Source organism: Ahaetulla prasina, chromosome 1, assembly GCF_028640845.1.
Source record: "Ahaetulla prasina isolate Xishuangbanna chromosome 1, ASM2864084v1, whole genome shotgun sequence".
Classification (NCBI taxonomy): Eukaryota; Metazoa; Chordata; class Lepidosauria; order Squamata; family Colubridae; genus Ahaetulla; species Ahaetulla prasina.
In genome coordinates this window covers 62,456,424-62,475,337 of record NC_080539.1, presented here as the reverse complement: position 1 = coordinate 62,475,337, position 18,914 = coordinate 62,456,424, and the positions used below count along the sequence as shown (strand labels likewise).

The window sequence follows — 18,914 nt, the reverse complement described above, 5'->3', positions numbered from 1 at the left end:
GTCCCTTTTCTAATATTTCTAGTTCAAATATATTTGGGGTAAAATTATATAAAACAGCTTCAACATCAAAATGTCCTAAAACCTAGCAAATCAAATTGTTGTTAAAGGAAAACCCAATCTCCTCCCTGAAAAAGTTTGAAATTGGGCTGGATTAGACAGATATCTACAGTTCACTAAGTCAGAGCTCTGTCCCAAGATCTCCTCAGTAGTGTGATCCAGAATGGCATTTATGCAGTCTGCCCCAAGGTACCTGGTGCACACAAACACAAAAGCATATGGTCACAACTAATTGAGAGTTGAAAATAATTCCAGACTTCAATTGCAGAAGCCATGTTCAGTACACATTTGCTGGAATGTGGATTCTATCTATCACCTCTGGATTCTGTCTATCACCTCCCTATAATTGCTATAAAGGAGGAAATTCTTAAGGACTGGTTTCAACTGATTGGGCAATATACATTGATATGAAAATTAGACATTATCCCCAAATTTTTGTCTCTGCATATACTTTTTCTATCAATTGCTCTTTCATTCCATTCCATTTCATTTCTTGCAGTTTTGCACCAGAAACTTGTAAAAGCTCTTGCTGGGCAGCCACAAACAGTGCAATCCTTATTGTTGCTGTTGAGTTAGTTTACAGTGAATGACGTGAATTTACAGTGATTGATTTTCTTTTTGTGTGATTAAAATGTGCATATATCATGATTGAGATATACAAGACAATATGGACGTTCTTAATATATTTTTGTTTACATTTTATCTCTTCCCCTTAGAGGAATGCAGTAGCATGGATAGTTGATGGTGAATTTGGAGCAGACGACTTCTGTTTAACTTAAATTTAGTCGTATTTTAAATGGCTTGGGATTTGGTGCAAACAAACATGATTGATAGCTGGACAGACATGCTCATCATGAAAATGAACCATTTTTTAAGCCCGACTGGGGCCAAACATTTTACCACCTTGCTTCATAGTAAACAGTTGAAATGAAGCACGTCGTTAGAACGTTGTTGGACACCATGTTGAAGTAACCCCCCATCGGTTGTGAAGAACTGTGCTACATTCAGGCTAACCATTGAACTCCGTATATACATTTTCCCCTTCTGCCATTTTGTCAGGCAGACTACTGTTCTTGTTGCTCTTCTGTGTAATGAAGTTTAAATGCTTGTTTGGAAAACCTTTTATTTAACAGTTTAGAAAGCTTGATAGAAAGAGTGCTTTAGTCTGAAGAGTACATGTTGGATAGGAAAGTATTTCCTTCTCTTGTTTCTCTGAGTCTGCCTTATTTAGCTCGAGATCTTTGCAGCTTGGTTCATGGATTCTAGCCTTGCCCGTTGCGCAGTATATCCAAATCCAGATGTAAAACCAGTGAATGACATGAAAAGCACTCTCAGTATCACACTTGACAAAAAGGTTTTGTACTTTTCACGTAGCTTGTAACCCTATAAATGGGTGAACAGCACAAATTTTTTTAAGAATAAATTATTTATAGCATTAAAATGACTTTGATTTGTATACGTTTGGAAAATAAACCAGCTTAAAAAGTGTCATCTACAAGTTAATGCAGTATAATTGGTGCTCCTTCTGAGTATTGTGTAAGACCATTTGGCTAGCAAGAGTTTTACACAGATTATATAAAGTATTATTTTAAAAAAAACCTTTGTTTACCAACATAATAATTTGAAAGCTTTCAGAGTCACCAATAAAACTATTACAATGTAATTTCTGAAGTTAATAAAATGAAAATTCCAGATTGGCTAAAACTTGTGCAATGATTCTTATTTGAAACAAAAACTAAAATGGAAATGGAATTTTAGGATCATTTTCCAAAATTAGTGGATTGACTTTGTGAATTTAAATATGTACATTATACAAGTGTTCCACATAATGTTCACCCGATAATTGTTTTCTCAGGGGATGCTTGTTAATGGTTTGATGTTAGGAATGGGTTGTTGTCTTTAGTTTTTATATGCAACCCCCACCCCCCAAATGGCCTGGTATTTGACCTGTGTAACTGTTCTAAATTAAAAGATGGAAGGACGTTCCTCTGTGTAACAATGAAATAACAACAGTTCATATGGAAAAAAATCAAGCCCAATTAAGCTAAAATAAATTGAAAGCTCTTTAATTTTGAGGAAAGTCCCATATTTGGAAAAGAATGTACATTGCTTGAGTTTAAGCATGGTCTTTAATACTCAGATTCTGTGATAAGCAATCACAGTCAGTGCACTTCAGTGTATTAACTCAGATTTAGCACGTACTTCATAGCATATGATTTAATCAGTTATGACTCACAAAATTTCTATTAAATTAGGAAATCTGGTACTCCAATTACTTAATGTAATAACTTAGTTTTTATAACTCAAATGACAAAAAATGTTTTAGAAGACCAGGCTTACAGAAGTCTTTTAAAGTAACAATGCTTTCCTTTTATGTTCTCTAATAGATTGAACTTTATATGTGGCTCATTTTATTTCAATTCATTTTATGGAGTAATATTTCTTTATGTTTGCTATAGTCAATTCATATATATATTCTGTTCATTTGACATTATGTTCTTTTATTTGAAATTGCTTAATAGTTATTTTTGAGCTTCTGCAATTCTTATTTATTACAGATACTTGCAGATACTCCCATTCAACATCTTGAAATGCTTTACATCTCTAACCAACATGGTACTGGCACTAAAATTGCTTATTAACTCAAAACTATTTTAGGACATTAGAGCAAAAATCAGGAGTGGCTGAACCTGAAACAGTTTGCATAATTTAATTTCTTTGGGTTATTCAAAACAATCTGGTGGCTTGCAAGTAAAATTTCATGCATAGACTTTAATGAATATGTTTGAACCTATAGTTTACCCTTCTTTGAAATATAATACTAAGGGGAAACTAAAAGCACTGAAGTTGAGCACATTGCTTCTTTTGAGTTTTCTTCTAAAGAATTCAAAAAATACATATAAAAGCATTTCAGAATGGAAATGAGTAAAGAGTCATGTTTTGAAAGTGCCACTTCTAAATGTCACTGCATAATGTAAGCTATGCAGTTCTTAAGTAGCAGCTCTAGATGTAGAATTAATATTTGTTGCCAGGCTCAACTTCCTATGACTACATTGTGAGACTGATTTGTCCAATTGTCTCACAGTGTTAACACTGCTAGGACTTTTTTGTGGGTGGACAAAATACACCAATATTTTCTGGCATGTAGATTGGAAAGCATCTGTCACTTTTCATATAAACTAAAAACTAAATTCACCATTTTAAAAAGATATGGAAGAGGCGTATCTGCAATATTCTTATTTTCATACAATAGATATTTCTCAATCTCAGCTGTAACTTCTAAAGCAATCACTAATTGTTCATACAACAGAGATGATCTATGAAAACATGTTAGCATTTTGACCGTCTATTCCAAACTAGGCACACCAAGTATAAATTATCTTGCCACATTGCTTCTCATCTTTATCAGGTAAGTCACTTTAAAAATAGCACAAAAGAGAAAAAGGAATTTAATTTTTATGTAACCCGTAAATAGCCTTGTAAATGTGTAGCTAGCTTTCCTCAATTTTGAAATGAGGGGGAACATAAGAAAAAGTTAATATGGAGTCACAGGTGGGAAATTACCCAATTTTTCCCCAATAATTTCATTCTGACTTCCAAACTGGTATTGTTGAATGACATTTAAATAATGCTAGGTGTTTAGTGCCATGTTAACTACAAAAATCTCCCACCCTTTTAAAATGGCTTAAAATTATTTCTCATACTAATTTTATGCTGGCAATAGATATATTAGGGAAAGGAGAGTTAGTAACCTTTTTAACAGCAGAAGAATGTCTTAATTTGTAATTTGGGGCAGAAAGGGAAAATGAGCCAATTTTCAGTAAGATTTGGTGCCCTTTATCTGTACCCCAAAGCACACAGGTTGCCTCGGATTGATGCATTTCAGATAAATTACTAACCATGTATCGTTAATACTCCATATATGTAGATATATCTGTATCTATATATATAACTTGCATTGGCTTGCATCCATTTTCAACTGCCATACAACAAACCACTTGTATAACAGATAATTATCATTTTGGAAACATTTTTGAATAGGGAGGACTTAACTGATGTGTGCAGTGTTGTCTGCAATAGCTGCTCTTGTTGCTGGAACACAAAATAGAAACCTGTTTGCTACTTGCTGACTTCATGTAGAAGAATTCAGCAAAGTGTGTATGGTATGAATGTGTGTGTAAAACAGAATCAGTCATGGAACCAATTAGGTACATGTCATGTTTTACTGAATAATTTTAAGTCATGTTGTGTGTATTTGTCTTGTCCTCTAACATTAAAATTTGGTTAATACAAATATATTTTTATAAATTTGAAGTACAGTGTGCCCCATTTTTTAAGTGTTTCATTGTTAAAAATAAGTGTACTAGATTTGATTCTTAACACTTACTGGCACAGATGGAAAAAGCTATTGGCTCCAAAAATGTAAGAGGAAGAAACATTCTCGAAAGTGTGTGTGTATTTACAAACCAAGCTGTAGAGATCAAGAAAAGAACTTTTACTGTTCTCAAATTTCTAAATTGTCAAGATTTATATGGAGTTGTGGTGGAACTAGTTAACACTTAGAGCTTTTGGTATGTAATGACTATTTGCTATGGACTGATATTAAATGTTTCAAAGGATTGCGTTATTAAATTTTCTGGATTTTGTTACTTTCCTCTTGAATTATATTAAGTAGTTTAAATTTCTTTTCTGACATTAAACATGAATTTTGGGGCTCCGTATTTATTTTCACTGGTTTTACTAATTTATGGGGCACATTAATTTTTTATTTTATAAATATGTAGTATATTAAACATATCTTAAATCGTTCAAGTCAAGCTACATTAATTCCTGATTGTCTATTCGAGTTTTTTTAATTAAACTTTTCCATGTTGGTGCACAGCACTTAACAAATATTTGTATTCCCTCTTTCCAGTTCAATAAACAAAATAAATAACTGGATTTGATTAGTTCTTAGCTTTATAAGCTTTGACTTCTATTTCAATCTAGAAAGGAACAGAAGTTCCTTTCCTTTCTAAGATGCATTCACATATGATCATGCAACTGCTCAATCCATGAATATCCAGCAAGATTTCTTGTGAGAATGGATCCCATACTGCTCAGACTGCTGAGTTACTCACGTGGAGCACAAAGCCATCCCCATAAATCTTACGCTACAAAAACTAGACTGGCAGCTGTCTTAACAGGCAAGCAACATCAGGCTGTTTACTGAACCAGTGGCTGTAGGTGTGATCTTCAGCTTGGAAGATTGCAATCTGTATTGAACTGATTATAGTACCAAATGTCCAACAGCAAATGGGATTGCAGTTATACTGCACAGCTTCAATTTAGATGTGGCTTATTGCCATTATAATACAGGCAAACTATGAATACATATATTCACAGGTCCCACATAGCTGCTACAATATTTTGTGAAGTACTTTCTCAAACACCTCATATATACACTGAACATATTTCAGCCTTCAGTTTAAAAAACACAAAAGTGAACCATATTTAAAATATTGCCTCTAGGAAAGAAAACATTGGTCATTGGTCTCTAGTAAGCTTCCTTTTATATGATAAAATCTTCAATGAAATGGTTATAGCTGCTGCTTCACTGCAATAAGTGAATTTGCTCCATTGAGTAACCAGTATTCTTGCAAAATCTTTACATAAGAATTAAATACAGTAAGAAAATGGATTTGAGTAAGAACAAAACAATAGTTGCAAAAACATAGTATTGTAGTTTCTAAAATACTTTATATGTTAAAAATACAGCAAAAATATGTTTTGTTCAAAGAGGAAAAAATATACTGCATGACATCACTGGTCTGGATTTTCTTGAGAGTTGCTCGTGGCTTCATAGTATTTCAATGGAGTAACATCAATTTGGCAACCATAATATTTCATTTGGCCACTTCATTTTCAGTCATTTATTAAAGACAGGATCATACTATAAAGAGTGAAAAAGACCATGTCAAAAGGTGTAGAGCTTGAAATAAACATGATTGCTCTCTGCAATTCATGTCAGCAAAACTGTCGATGCTTCGGAGGGGACAGAAAAGAGTATTTTTAACAAATCCAAGTTCTATGAAACTACAGATCCTATTTGAAGTAAAGTGGCGTATAATCAATTAGATTTCGTAGTTTAAAATAGTATGCCCATCAGAGACAGACAATGTAGCATAAACAAAATCAAGTGTAGAACATTTTGAGATATCTTATACTACACTGAGATGATAAATAAAATTGCCTCCACTAAGGCTTTTACAAAGTTAAATCACATTAAAATTATAACAGACTATTCTAGTAGGAATCTTAAGAGGAGCTTTACTAACCTCAAGATGCAAGCCTTGAAACTTACCTGTAAAGATACATGAAGAAGCAAAGAAGATGAAAGCCAAGCTTTATCATGGCCTCTTTCATGTGCGATTTTAACTGCCCTCTGTTGTGGATTTCTGTAGGGTCAAATACTCCCATGTTTCCACTGGGAACCATGATATATCTAAAATGGTTTCATGAAAATTGTTTCAGTACCAACTGTGCTCCAGCCCAATTGATTAATGATCTCCATATCAAAAAAGACAAAACATGCAAAACAAAGTCAACTGAATTGGTGGTTGAGTTCTTTCAAACAACACATAACACTTAAAAAGTGTTGCGTATGAGTTTCAGAAGAATGAAACAAAAGAAATAGATCATTTTTGAGCTCCTAGCACTACTCAAATACATCCTGCTTTTGCAACTTCCTGTGTACTCCACATGTATCCCAAAACTGTTTGATACATGTCTGTCAAGCCTCTGAAGCCGTAAATAGCAGACAGACAATGGAGATGCATTACTGGCATTAATCAAAAGACCTTTCAAATCTGATGCTAGCTCGTATTTTCTCCAATAAATATGAATGTCTGAATTTGCCATGTGAAAAATTTGCATGCAGCTTTCAATCAATCTTAAATCATCTTTTAAAGCTTGGGCACTGTTTAGAAATGGTGAGCTCATCATATAATTTGTTAAAATATTTAACTTATTAAACTTTAAAATTCTACATTTAAATCACTGACATTTTCTATTCAGTGTATTGTGTTAGAAATAAATATATGCATAAAAAACTTAAGTTCCTTAAAACAATATCCTATGCTTTTTATTTGCTTACAAAATATAAAAATTACTTGGCCCAAAGTTAATTCAAAGCAGAAATATTGTATTTGTCTTCTTCCAGGAAATCCACATCCAAAGAAATTTCTAACACCTTGATTTGCTTCAAAAGTGCCTCAAGCATTATTACGTAGCTATGCATATGAGACCTTATGCATCTTATATGCATCCTAAGTTAGAAGTATTGCCAAATTGAAAAAAAATAAAAATAAGTGTGTTTATTAGAGGCAAAATTTAAGCCTGGACTGTAATTTGCAAACAGAAAATCTTAAAAGGGAATTCAACTTTTCTCCTTTTCCCTTTAGGTGAAAGCAAAGTTGATAAAATTCAAAAAGTAGTGACTCATGCCCTGTGAACATTCAAGATATGTACTTTGTTAGATTTATACCCTGCATTCCAGAAGCCTTTTATTTTTACATCCAAAACCACCCTATGGACAAGGTTAAGCTGAGAGAGACTGGTCCACAATCTTCCAGTAACTTACAGCTAAGAGTAGAGCGGAATTTTAAGTATTTCCAGTCCTTGTTCAATGCTTAACTATTAATTACTACATTACTAGATATTTTTCCACCAGCAAATATGATACTTGCTCCTAGCAAAATATAGAAGTGATTTTATTCTGTTTTCTTCTTAGGATGGAATGAAAAGTAGTAAGATCAATGATGCACTAGATTTTCACATGATCCATGCTCAAAGTCAGTTTTTAAACTTAACACTTTTAACAATACAAAAGTTATATATGTACATATACTCCTTGGGACAAGGAAAGTCTAGTATATTTATTGTTGATGTTATCCAAAATCCATGCTAAAATCCAATGAGAAAGGAAAAGTAATATTACATTTCTATCACTTCCTGCTGACATGGCTGGACTAATAAATTATGGAACAAGGCACAGTTTATAAAAGTGCTTGTTCGTTAAGAGAGGAAAAAATATGAGCAACAACATGCAATTCTTAAGAAATCAAAGGTCTTACCTGTATATGTTCCACGTTGCCACAGGAAAATTGAGGAGGAAGATGAACCAGTGCAGTGAAATAAGCATTAATACAGTGACAATGGTATGGCCAATCAATTCAGGGATCACCCACTAGAAAGATTTTTAAAACAATTTAAAAAGTAAAAACCTTTATAAAGATTCTGCAGGAATCTTCTACTTGCAAACTGACAAGGGCTGCAAAATTGGTATTTGATTAAAAAGAATCAGTAATTCATCTCTGTTGGATGGTCCAGATATAAATTGCAAGTGCAATTTACAAAGCAGTAATTTACAAATTATGGATTACTTTCTAGGATACCATCAGAATATTTAGAATATTATTTAAGAGAATCTGATCAGCATATCTAATATGATCAATAAGGAATACCAAAAAGCAACAGTCTCGAGTTAAATCCTATATATTCAACACTTCTGGGTAAACCAAAATGCTAGTACCAGGTTTATATATTTCAAGCTAATTTTCAAATTAGCTTTATTTTTCATGATTTAAGAATTTGCTGCCCATCAATTTGAATTCTTGCATCAAGATGGTTCCATAAAAAGGGTGAGTATATACATTTGACATATGGTAGCAATGGATTCTAATCCATGGCAGGGTTGTTAAATAAAATAGTTTATAAAAAAGTCTTATTCTAGACAACTCAAAGGTGACTGTCAATACACTTGTAAATACAAATAGGGAAAGGCAAGCACAAAAGAATACATTCTGTGAGCAAGCTATACATAAAACAGTGGGATGCTGCAAGAGGAGAAAACTACACATAGTAAGCATTCAGCAAAGAAAGAAATGTAGTGTCTGAAATACAGAAGGGAAAAAATGAGATCAAGGAATAAATACAAGTGTCCGAGACCGTCATGTAGGCAATCCAGATTCCAGCATTAGGCCTCCAAGATTAACGGTCTTCCCCACAACAGTAATTCTTGTTTTTTTTCTAGCAAGAAAACTATATTAAGGAAGCAATTCTAGGTTCACTGGTTCATCTCTGAATTAACAATACAGGTAGTCCTTGATTTAAGACCAAGGAAAGCAGTTAAGTAGCTTTTTAGAACTTTTTGCCATGGTTGTTAAACAAACTGCAGTTGTTAAGCAAATCTGGGTTTCCCCATTGACTCTGTTTATTCAGAATCCAGCTGGGAATGTTGCAAATGGCGATCACATTACCCTGGGACTCTGCCATTGTTATAAATACATGTCAGTTGCCTAGTGCCCAAATTTTAATCATGACTCTGAGGATGCTGCAACAGTTCTAAGTGCAAGGACAGGTTGCAAGTCACTAAATGAATGGTTGTCAGTCAAGGATCACCTGTAGAAAGGAGATTATTTTTGAAACCTTTTTGATATAATTTTGAAACAAACTAATGATATAATTTTGAACTGCAAGTTCCACAATATTTTGATAGTGAGGCTAATGGGCTAATTCAAAATCTCTGAAGAACCTAAGTTAACTATTACTGCTCTAGAAAGACATCTGTCCAAAGCACTCTTTAGTGCATTTATGAATTACATGTAATCACAATATACTTTCCAACTATCAGGGTAGTCCTATGCCTGCCAATCCTACTGAGTATAACAGTAGTTACTCTCAGACGGCAATAGAACTACAGTTTATATATAATCTTATATGCCTAGAAATAGGGATTGCCCAAAAAAAAAAAAAAAAAAAAAAAAAAAACCTTCACAAATGGAAAGAGGTAGGTAACTTAAGGGCCGGTTTAGCTCACGCTGGTAAAGCCTGTTATTAAGAACACAGTAGCCTGCAATTACTGCAGGTTCGAGCCCGGCCCAAGGTTGACTCAGCCTTCCATCCTTTATAAGGTAGGTAAAATGAGGACCCAGATTGTTGGGGGGGCAATAAGTTGACTTTGTAAAAATATACAAATAGAATGAGACTATTGCCTTATACACTGTAAGCCGCCCTGAGTCTTCGGAGAAGGGCGGGGTATAAATGTAAACAAAAAAAAAAAAAATGTCCCCAAAGAACCTATGATTGGGCTATGTTGGTTTGCATATTCTACTTACTAAACGAAATGGAGCCCCCACCCCAGAGAAAACTAAAATATTCCTCAGATAAGTAACCAACATAGAAGCCATTCTCTGGCAACATACATCTTAAGAGTTGAGGCCAATAGTACATTTGTAAGAATTTACAACATTTACCACATTATTGTATTAACATTTTAAAAAAATTAAAGAGAAAAAGAAAAATAACTTACTTTATTTAGTTTTGAGCAGCAGGATCTGGCATTAATATAGTCACATTCCAAATCTGATAGTGTAATTATCTGATGATCAAGATAAGGAGAACTATTATGTCAGGTATACCCCTGCCCTTTCTAGGTAAGAATTAAACTATTTGGACAAATTGTAAATGGCACCCTAAGGAGATTTTATATAAAACTCAGCAAACAGGCCTCCAGCTTAGGACTTCCAGAAGAAGGAAAGCATTTTGCAAAATATATAGACAAAACCATAATCCATACCCGTTAACTGTGTTAGTGGCTTTACCCAATGCCACCCAAACTCCAAACTATAACATTTACAATATAGATGTAGCTGGGACATACTGATCACTCATCAATTTCCAAAGCAGCTTGTTTTGTGAATTTGGTTCTTTATAACCATGTTAAAATTTGAGTAAGTAAGGTAGAACTTCTATTGGCACACAAGCAGTCATTTACTGATTTGATTCAGATGTTGCCCCTCTCCCGCTAAGACAGTTTCCTTTTATTATCAATAGGAATATTTGAGTTCAAATTCTCCTCCCTCCTTTTTATCATATATTTATTTTAGTTTATTATAGCCACCCAACTCCAATGCACTCTGGACAGGGTAATCTCCCTCATAAAAACAGGGGGGGAAAAATCTAAAACCACATAAATAACCTGGACTAAAACATCTAAAAATGACACAAAGGAAACGTCCTACCCCAACACATTAAGCCAGACAGATTTTAAGAGCTTTCCAGGCAGAACCTTAAGACAGGATGCTTTCCTTATCACTGAGGGGCTGCTGTTTTAGAGGATGGGGGCTGTGACTTCCCCAGTCCCCTTACTAGAGGGGAGCTGGAGTGCACCCATACTGCGGAACATACTTTATGGGCAGAAACGATTGAAGATAAGTGGTTCCTCAGATATCCAGGCTCTATGCCATACAGGGGTTTATAGATAACCATACTTCGATTTGCACTAGGGAGCCACTGCCACCTGGCTGTGCAGTAAAAAACATTTTCTTCAAGTTTTAAAATAACGAGTTTTCTAATGTCTGAATTTGGAGAACTTGAGCTATTTAAAATCTAACAAAGACAATTTGAATCTACTGTTTTATACTCATTGTTTAAAATAACGTCTGTTGAAAGCAAATCAAAATTCCTAAGGTTTTAAACTTCTGAGCAAAATTTGGACTGGCGTCATTAGAATTTTATGTTTAGCAACAGCAGTGATATCGTTTTAAATTTTGGCATATCCTAACACAAGCCACCAACAATAAATGTGCTGCATAAGACCGAAGTCGACTGACTTATTTAACAGAATAACAGAACTGGAAGGCACTTTGGAGGTCTTCTAGTCCAACCCCCTGATCAAGCAAGAGACTGTACCATTTCAGACAAATGGTTTTCCAGTCTATTCTTAAAAACCTCCAGTATTGGAGCACCCATAACTTTTCGAAGCAAGTTGTTCCACTGATTAATCATTGTCAGGAAATTTTTCCTTACTACTAAATTACTTCTACTAACATTTCACATTATCTTTATTTTATCCCTGTGTTAATGCATTTTAGGACTGCATTTATAATATTATAAAGTAATACTATAATATTATAGTATTATATAGTATCTATAGTATTACACCTCTTATATGAAATGATGCACACTGTATTCTGATACATCAAATTTTTCTATATATACAGTATATTGGTACCGATATATCATATACAGGTAGTCCCTGACTTACAACAGTTCACTTAGTGTAGTGACTGAAGTTACAACACCACTGAAAAAAGTGACTTATGACCATTTTTCATACTTACGACCGTTGCAGCATCCCCAAGGTCATGTGATATACACAACTGGTTCATACTTATGACAGTTGTAATGTCCTGGGATCATGTGTGATCACAGCTCCTAGAAGCACGAAGCTGTAAACACCAGCCTGAAGATGACGATGAGACTTCGTCGAAACATCGCCAAGACACTTCCAATTTTACGTGGGAGAAAACCCAAATAACCAAAGACCTACAATCAAACATTCGCGAAAACCTCAGAAATATATATATATATATATATATATATATATATATATATGCATGCATACATACACATATATATATATGCATACATATATATATATATATATATATATATATATATATATATATATATGCATACATACACACACACACACACATACACACGCACAAGCAACCTTTTGTTGCTTTTTAAAGTTTTACAAAATCTTCTAATTCTTAAAGAAACTAGCAAAATCTTATTCATGAAATTAAAACATAGAAAATGCAGTCCTCCAACGACAACATAAAAAGTTTTATACTTTTCACAATAACTTAAATGCTTGAAAAGGTATCTAAAGTACATGTTTAAAAAACTGTCCCTTATATCCTATATGAAATAGCCACTGAAGTGTATATACAATAGTCAGAATGATAAAGATCATCATGTACAGATTTAATTCTAAGCAAACACATCTATAAGTATTGTGAAACTTCATTGCAATTCTACATAATCCACATAAATTAATCTGCCACAATCAGGACAACAGATGGCAATATTTAGAAATATGTTGTTTCAAAGGGAAAACAAAGTATCATCACTGAACAGAATCGACAACAACCAGTTTTATACTACAAATAATGCATTACGCAATATCACAATCCTAGGAGTTTTATGCAAACTTTAAGACGGGAGGGTATATATTATATATACTGAAAATAAGTCTTGCATTTAAGCAGGAACCAGGCTTTTTACCATAACCAAACAGAACATAACCAAAAAGTTGAATGGTAGATCAAACAATCTAGTGAACAACTTATCAAAAGAGAATGAAGCAATTGTATCTTTCTTCTTGCAGCCAATCTAAAAACTCCTCTTCTTGGCCATGGCAACCAAGGAAGAAGACAATGCTTCCCAAGCTGCTCCTACAAGACCCCCGACAACATGTAATCAACCCCATGCAAAAACATAGTTAGGGGATGGTGATTTATAAAAGACCGGTGCAAGTTGTGTTTTTGACAATCTAGTTAGCTAAGTAAGAAACGGGACACGCCACGCCCGACCTGGGCAGGCTCCGGACACAGCGAAAACATGCTTGGCTTGGCGATGGATCCTGCCTCACCTTCACTTGGCCATCCTGCCTTCCATTCCTCTCAGCCCCGCTCCCCCCGCGCCTCGCAAGGCTCACGCTATTCGTAAAGCCGCTTCTCCCTCGCTTTCCCCAACCAGCGCTTGTTGCTGCTGGGCCCCCTCACCCTTTACGTCGCCGTCGCCCCTGCCCCTGCCCCTGCCCCTGCCCCTGCCCCTGCCCCTGCCCCTGCCCCTGCCCCTGCCCCTGCCCCTGCCCCTGCCCCTGCCCCTGCCCCTGCCCCAGCCAGACCGCCATTAACGCCCCCGCCTCGGCCGGTCATCTCAACTGCAGACCAGAGAGGAAAGAGCCAATCGCCAGCGCTCTCCGACTCCCGGATCCCCCTCGCCCAAACAAACGAAGAGGATACAAAGTAAACGGAAAGGAAAATCAGGGCGCAGCAATCAATGAGCGAAAATATGAACACCATCGACTCCATCGTGCTGCGGAAACAGCCGCCCCTCTCGGCCACCGTACAGCGCCCCGCCTCTCAAAGTCTGTTCGCGGCTGCCGGAGCAGCGCTTCCGCCTCTTCTTTCGAGTTCTTCTGATTTGCCTGTATTGTACATTTATTTGAAAAATATTTCTTCGCACGGCACGCTGGGACTTGAAGTCCCACTTTAGGCGTCTAAAAGGAAGCGCCCGTTCTCTCGAAAACCCAAAGAAATTAGGGGTAAAATTGACAAGAACACCCGAGAGAACTACAAAACGTGGACGTCCGTGACTTAGACTCTGTTTTAGGCGTCTAAGAAAATGCCTATGTAGAAATACGAATGGATTTCTTCTGTTAAACAGGTGATTTCTGTTCATTTCTTTCCCTTCTGTACTGAAACGTAACAGTTTATCTCCTACCTGGATAATCAAAGTCCACCGTTTTGTGGGACGGCCTGGGAAGCCTCGCTGTACCAGTACATTTAGGCTTTTTAAAGACAGCCTTAACTGGGGTCCTATTCTAGTCCGGAAAAACTTTGCCCGAAAGAAGGGAGGAATTTGCACGTGGGAAACTGCGATGCGGAATCGGGGAGGAAATCACCCTTTTGGAGGAGACCCAAGACTGAAACAGCGAGTTAAACAGGTGATTTCGCCGTTCTTGTTCCCTTCCTATTTGGCTCTGTCACGATGAGCAGCCGCCCTTCTATAAGAGGCCGATTGCGGTTAAATCTCGTCTTTTCCGTAGCGGGCTTAGGACACGAAATGAAGACTCGTGAGTGTAACCGTTAGTTTGATTTATACACCGTCCGACGCCCAATGACTGTTGGCGGTTCACAAAAGAACACGGAAAAACTATAAAACAATATAGTTATAAAAAAAGAGGAAGGATGACAACCCACCCATCCATCAAAAGGGAGATCAGGTCCATCCCAGACAAAGATTTGGGCAAAGAGCCAAGCCTTAAAGGCCCTCCGAAATGCCTATAGGACAGGGGTCTCCAACCTTGGCAACTTTAAGCCTGGGGGACTTCAACTCCCAGAATTCCCTGGCCAGCTTTGCTGGCTGGGGGATTCTGGGAGTTGAAGTTCACCAGTCTTAAAGTTGCCAAGGTTGGAGACCCCTGCTATAGGACACACACACAATCACACACACACACACACACACACACACACCGGGTCATCCCAGAGGGCAAACACTGCGACAGAGGTGTACTTCTGAGTTCCCAATACATGGCATTGTTTAATCGAAAGAACCTGAAGCCAGCCCTATTGGAAGGAAACTACTGGAAGGAAGAGCAGAGACTCCCTTAAGTAAGTGAGCCCTGTGCTATACAGGTAATCTTCGACTTATGACCATAATTGAGCCCAAAATTTATGTTGATAAGTGAAACATTTGTTAAGTGAGTTTTATCCCATTTTACAACCTTGCCACAGTTTTTAAGTGAATCTGGCACCCCGATTGACTTTGCTTGTCAGAAGGTGATCACATGACCCCAGGACACCACAACCATCATAAATATAAACTAGATGCCAAGGCTGAATTTTGATCACATGACTATGGGGATGTTGCATGGGGATGCTGCAAAGGTTGTAAGTGAAAAACTGTCATAAGTCACATTTTTCAGTGCTGTTATAACATCAAATGGTCATTAAATGGATGATTGTAAATAGAGGAGTTTTTGAGGGGAGAAGATAAAGTGTATATCATGTAAATATAGACATAATACAGGTGGTCTTCCTACAATTGGGACTGGCAACTCCATTGCTAAGTGACATGGTTATTACATGAGATATTGCATGACCCTGATGGATTTACAACCTCACTTCTGCCAGAGCTGTTAAGAAAGATATCATATAACCCTGACTTGCAACTTTACTGCCAGATTTTCTATTGACTCTGTCAAAAGTGAACCATGACCAAGGGACCTGTGACAATCATAATTGATCACTGGTTATAAAGCAACCAAATCTAGACTGCAGAGCTCCTAGGAAACAATCAGCAGAACCATTCAATCAGCAGAGTCTCATCTGCCTTGATTCTTCCACTCTGTTCTTCCTATTCTTCCTTTGTTTACTTGCCTGTCCTGCCAAATTCCACTAATTTGCTCACTCAGAATGCTCAGTGATGTGAAAAGAAAGATAAGCATCAATATGGCTATCTTTCACTAGATTTATAGGTAATCCTCAATTTATCATAATTGAGCCCAGAATTTCAGTTGCTAAGTAAAACATTTGTTAAGTGAGTTTTGACCTATTTTACAACTTTTCTTGCAACAGTTGTTAAGTGAATCACTGCAGTTGGTAAATTAGTAATGGTTGTTAAGTGAAACTAGTTTCCACGTTGACTTTGCTTCTCAGAAGGTCGCAAAAGGGGATCCACATGACTCCTGAGCACTGCAACCGTCATAAATATGAGTCAGTTGCCAAGCATCTGAATTTTGATCATGCAACCACAGAAATGCTGCAATGGTTGTAAGTGTGAAAAATGGTCATAAGTCACTTTTCACGATGCTGCCAAATTATTATATACATTTAATTGTCCACTATTATAGAATGATATCTGGAGAAAAACATATTTTTGCGATCAAAATCTGCTAAATCGGAATATGTAAATTAAGATTCTACTTTAATCTCTTTGCTCTTAAAAACCAATATAGATAACTGCAGTGATGAAGAAATAGATGCATCTATTTTAAATTATTCACATATGATTTTATGCTAACACTATTTTTGCATATTGTAAAGGAATTGTATGTATCTTTAAATATGTTAAACTATATTTATTACAGTATCTAAGCAGTAATAAATGTGGCCAGTATGTTAACACTGAAATTCTAGCAGCGGAACTACAGAAAATATATAGGTGAGTAGTAAGAGATTTAGTTCTTTACATTTTCTATGAAAGGAGCAGTGGAGTAGTGCATGTATAATAATAAATGGCATAATAATTGAACTTGTAATAGTATGTGTTTGAGCCTCAGGGCTTAACATTATCTTCTCTATCACATTGTGTGTGTGCAAGAATGAAATCAATACAAAGATACACAAACATAGAGGTAAACATAAGTATAAAGGTAAAGGTAAAGATTCCCCTTGCACATACGTGCTAGTCGTTGCCGACTCTAGGGAGCGGTGCTCATCTCCGTTTCAAAGCCAAAGAGCCAGCGCTGTCCGAAGATATCTCTGTGGTCATGTGGCCGGCATGACTCAACGCCAAAGGTGCACGGAACATAAGTATACAAAGCACATAAAAGAATAAATAACAAGCAAAACAAATTAGAAACATGAAATAAAAGAAAAGAAAATACAACAAAAACCCTAATCCTAATTATTCGCTACACCATGTTTATATATGATTCATGCATTGTCTTTTGTTCTTCACACGTTCTTTCAACATAGGATTAGTGTTAGGATTAGTCTAATTTCTTCATGCGGAAGCTGCAGATTACCAAATCTGGATAATTTACACAATATAAAATATTTATTCTAATATTGAACATATGTATTTGAATGTGTTTATTGGTCTTATTTTTTTACTTTGACATTAGTAATTATGTATTAGGCTACTTTTCCTTATGATGATTGTACTAGGCTTCTACACTGAAAATGAGGTATACCAAATAAATATTCACTGAGATTTTTAAAATTGATTTTCAGTGCTGATTATGGACGAAGAAAAAGAAATGCCTTTAGGATACAGATTGAGAAAGGTATGTTTTTTATTTATTTATTTATTTTATTTGTCACAACATTATATATAAGCATAAGCATGAAATAACTATACAGTATATAAGCATATATATAAGCATAAGTATAAAAAAAATTGGATACAATCAAAGAGGACATTGGGACAGGAACGGTAGGCATGTTGGTGCTCTTATGCACGCCCCTTACAGACGTCTTAGGAATGGGGTGAGGTCAATAGTAGATAGTTTTTGGTAGAGATGTTTGGTAATATCGTATTTGAAGTGAAATTATGCCATGAAAGCTAGCTTATATAAATAATCTAAACTACCTTAGAGAACGAAAGAAGGTGCACGTGTACTTGGTCATGTGAGAAATAGCTAGGTTTAACATTTTAGATTGTGGTCTTAATTTAAGAGCAATATCTTTAAACACTCCAATTTGTCTAGCATTTCTGGCTGATGGTTGCATTCTGTACAGAATATAATCTGATTCTTGTTAAGTTACTGTTATTGATTTATCTGATTTTTTTTTTTAGTTATTGGGATAATCAAAGATGAGATAAAATCTACAGATTTAGCCACTGTAGAAGATGAATATTTGACAAAGAAAGCAAAAAGGGATGAAAAGTAAGTTGCAATCACCACAATAAAAAAAATTCCAACTAGCTTTATGTCACTTTAAAGATTAACAAATTTATTATCGCGTACATTATTATTATTATTATTTATTATATTTGTATACCGCCCATCTCCCGAAGGACTCAGGGCGGTTCACAGCCAATAAAACAACAGAAAACATATAATACATATAAAACAGCAAAAAGAATAGACAATTAAATTCAGTTGGTGCCTTAAAACTTTTAAATACAAATTTAAAACCCATTTAAACCCCTGATTTAAAAACCCCAATTTAAAACTACGTTGAAGCTAGTCCTGCTCTTCGAAACAGCAACGTCTTCAGCTCGCGGCGGAAGGACCTGAGATCGGGGTCTAACATCTAGACCTAACATCTCATTAGACACAATCTACTTCACCAAGTGACCTTCCAAACAGTTTTTGGTAATTTATCTAATACAAATGTAGTCCTATACACTTTGCAAGCAAATATTAGGCAGTTAAAAATACATTCCCTCCCTTCTTCATTTTTACCTAAGCATTGATATAATTAATTTTTAAAGTTGGAGTAACTGTGGCTAGTATCATTATATATGCATTTGTATTCTTTCTAATCCTACATTCAGATAAAGGAAAT

General features: G+C 35.7%; 3 protein-coding genes across 3 annotated transcripts in view; 2 read left to right on the top strand and 1 right to left on the bottom strand.

The window, feature by feature from the left end:
* WDR26 (WD repeat domain 26) overlaps nucleotides 1–1,199 on the top strand; it is a 38,391-nt gene extending 37,192 nt beyond the window's left edge. The window contains exon 14 of the mRNA XM_058165511.1: nucleotides 774–1,199. Within this exon, the coding sequence (XP_058021494.1) occupies nucleotides 774–799 (26 nt within the window). The 3' untranslated portion in view covers nucleotides 800–1,199. The remainder of the gene's footprint in view (nucleotides 1–773) is intronic.
* A 903-nt stretch (nucleotides 1,200–2,102) lies between these two features.
* Nucleotides 2,103–14,239, bottom strand: CNIH4 (cornichon family AMPA receptor auxiliary protein 4). The gene is made up of 5 exons (XM_058165510.1): nucleotides 13,917–14,239; nucleotides 10,409–10,477; nucleotides 8,172–8,284; nucleotides 6,401–6,541; nucleotides 2,103–5,989 (listed from the first exon to the last, which is right to left on the bottom strand). The coding sequence occupies exons 1-5, from the start codon at nucleotides 13,983–13,985 to the stop codon at nucleotides 5,962–5,964; spliced, it is 420 nt and encodes a 139-aa protein (XP_058021493.1). The 5' UTR covers nucleotides 13,986–14,239; the 3' UTR covers nucleotides 2,103–5,961.
* A 113-nt stretch (nucleotides 14,240–14,352) lies between these two features.
* Nucleotides 14,353–18,914, top strand: part of NVL (nuclear VCP like) — a 65,812-nt gene continuing 61,250 nt past the window's right edge. Inside the window, exons 1-4 of the mRNA XM_058165504.1 lie at nucleotides 14,353–14,620; nucleotides 16,766–16,839; nucleotides 17,634–17,686; nucleotides 18,199–18,289. Coding sequence (XP_058021487.1) covers nucleotides 14,555–14,620; nucleotides 16,766–16,839; nucleotides 17,634–17,686; nucleotides 18,199–18,289 — 284 coding nt within the window. The 5' untranslated portion in view covers nucleotides 14,353–14,554. The remainder of the gene's footprint in view (nucleotides 14,621–16,765; nucleotides 16,840–17,633; nucleotides 17,687–18,198; nucleotides 18,290–18,914) is intronic.

Bases quoted from the DNA above. Each gene is read 5' to 3' on its own strand.
- CNIH4 (XM_058165510.1), bottom strand. From the start codon at position 13,985: ATGGAGTCGATGGTGTTCATATTTTCGCTCATTGATTGCTGCGCCCTG. The intron at 10,478-13,916 runs GTATCCTCTTCG...CTTGATCATCAG, and splicing joins TTTTCCTTTCCGTTTACTTT to ATAATTACACTATCAGATTT. The intron at 5,990-6,400 runs GTAAGTTTCAAG...CACTCTTTATAG, and splicing joins TTCTTCATGTATCTTTACAG to TATGATCCTGTCTTTAATAA.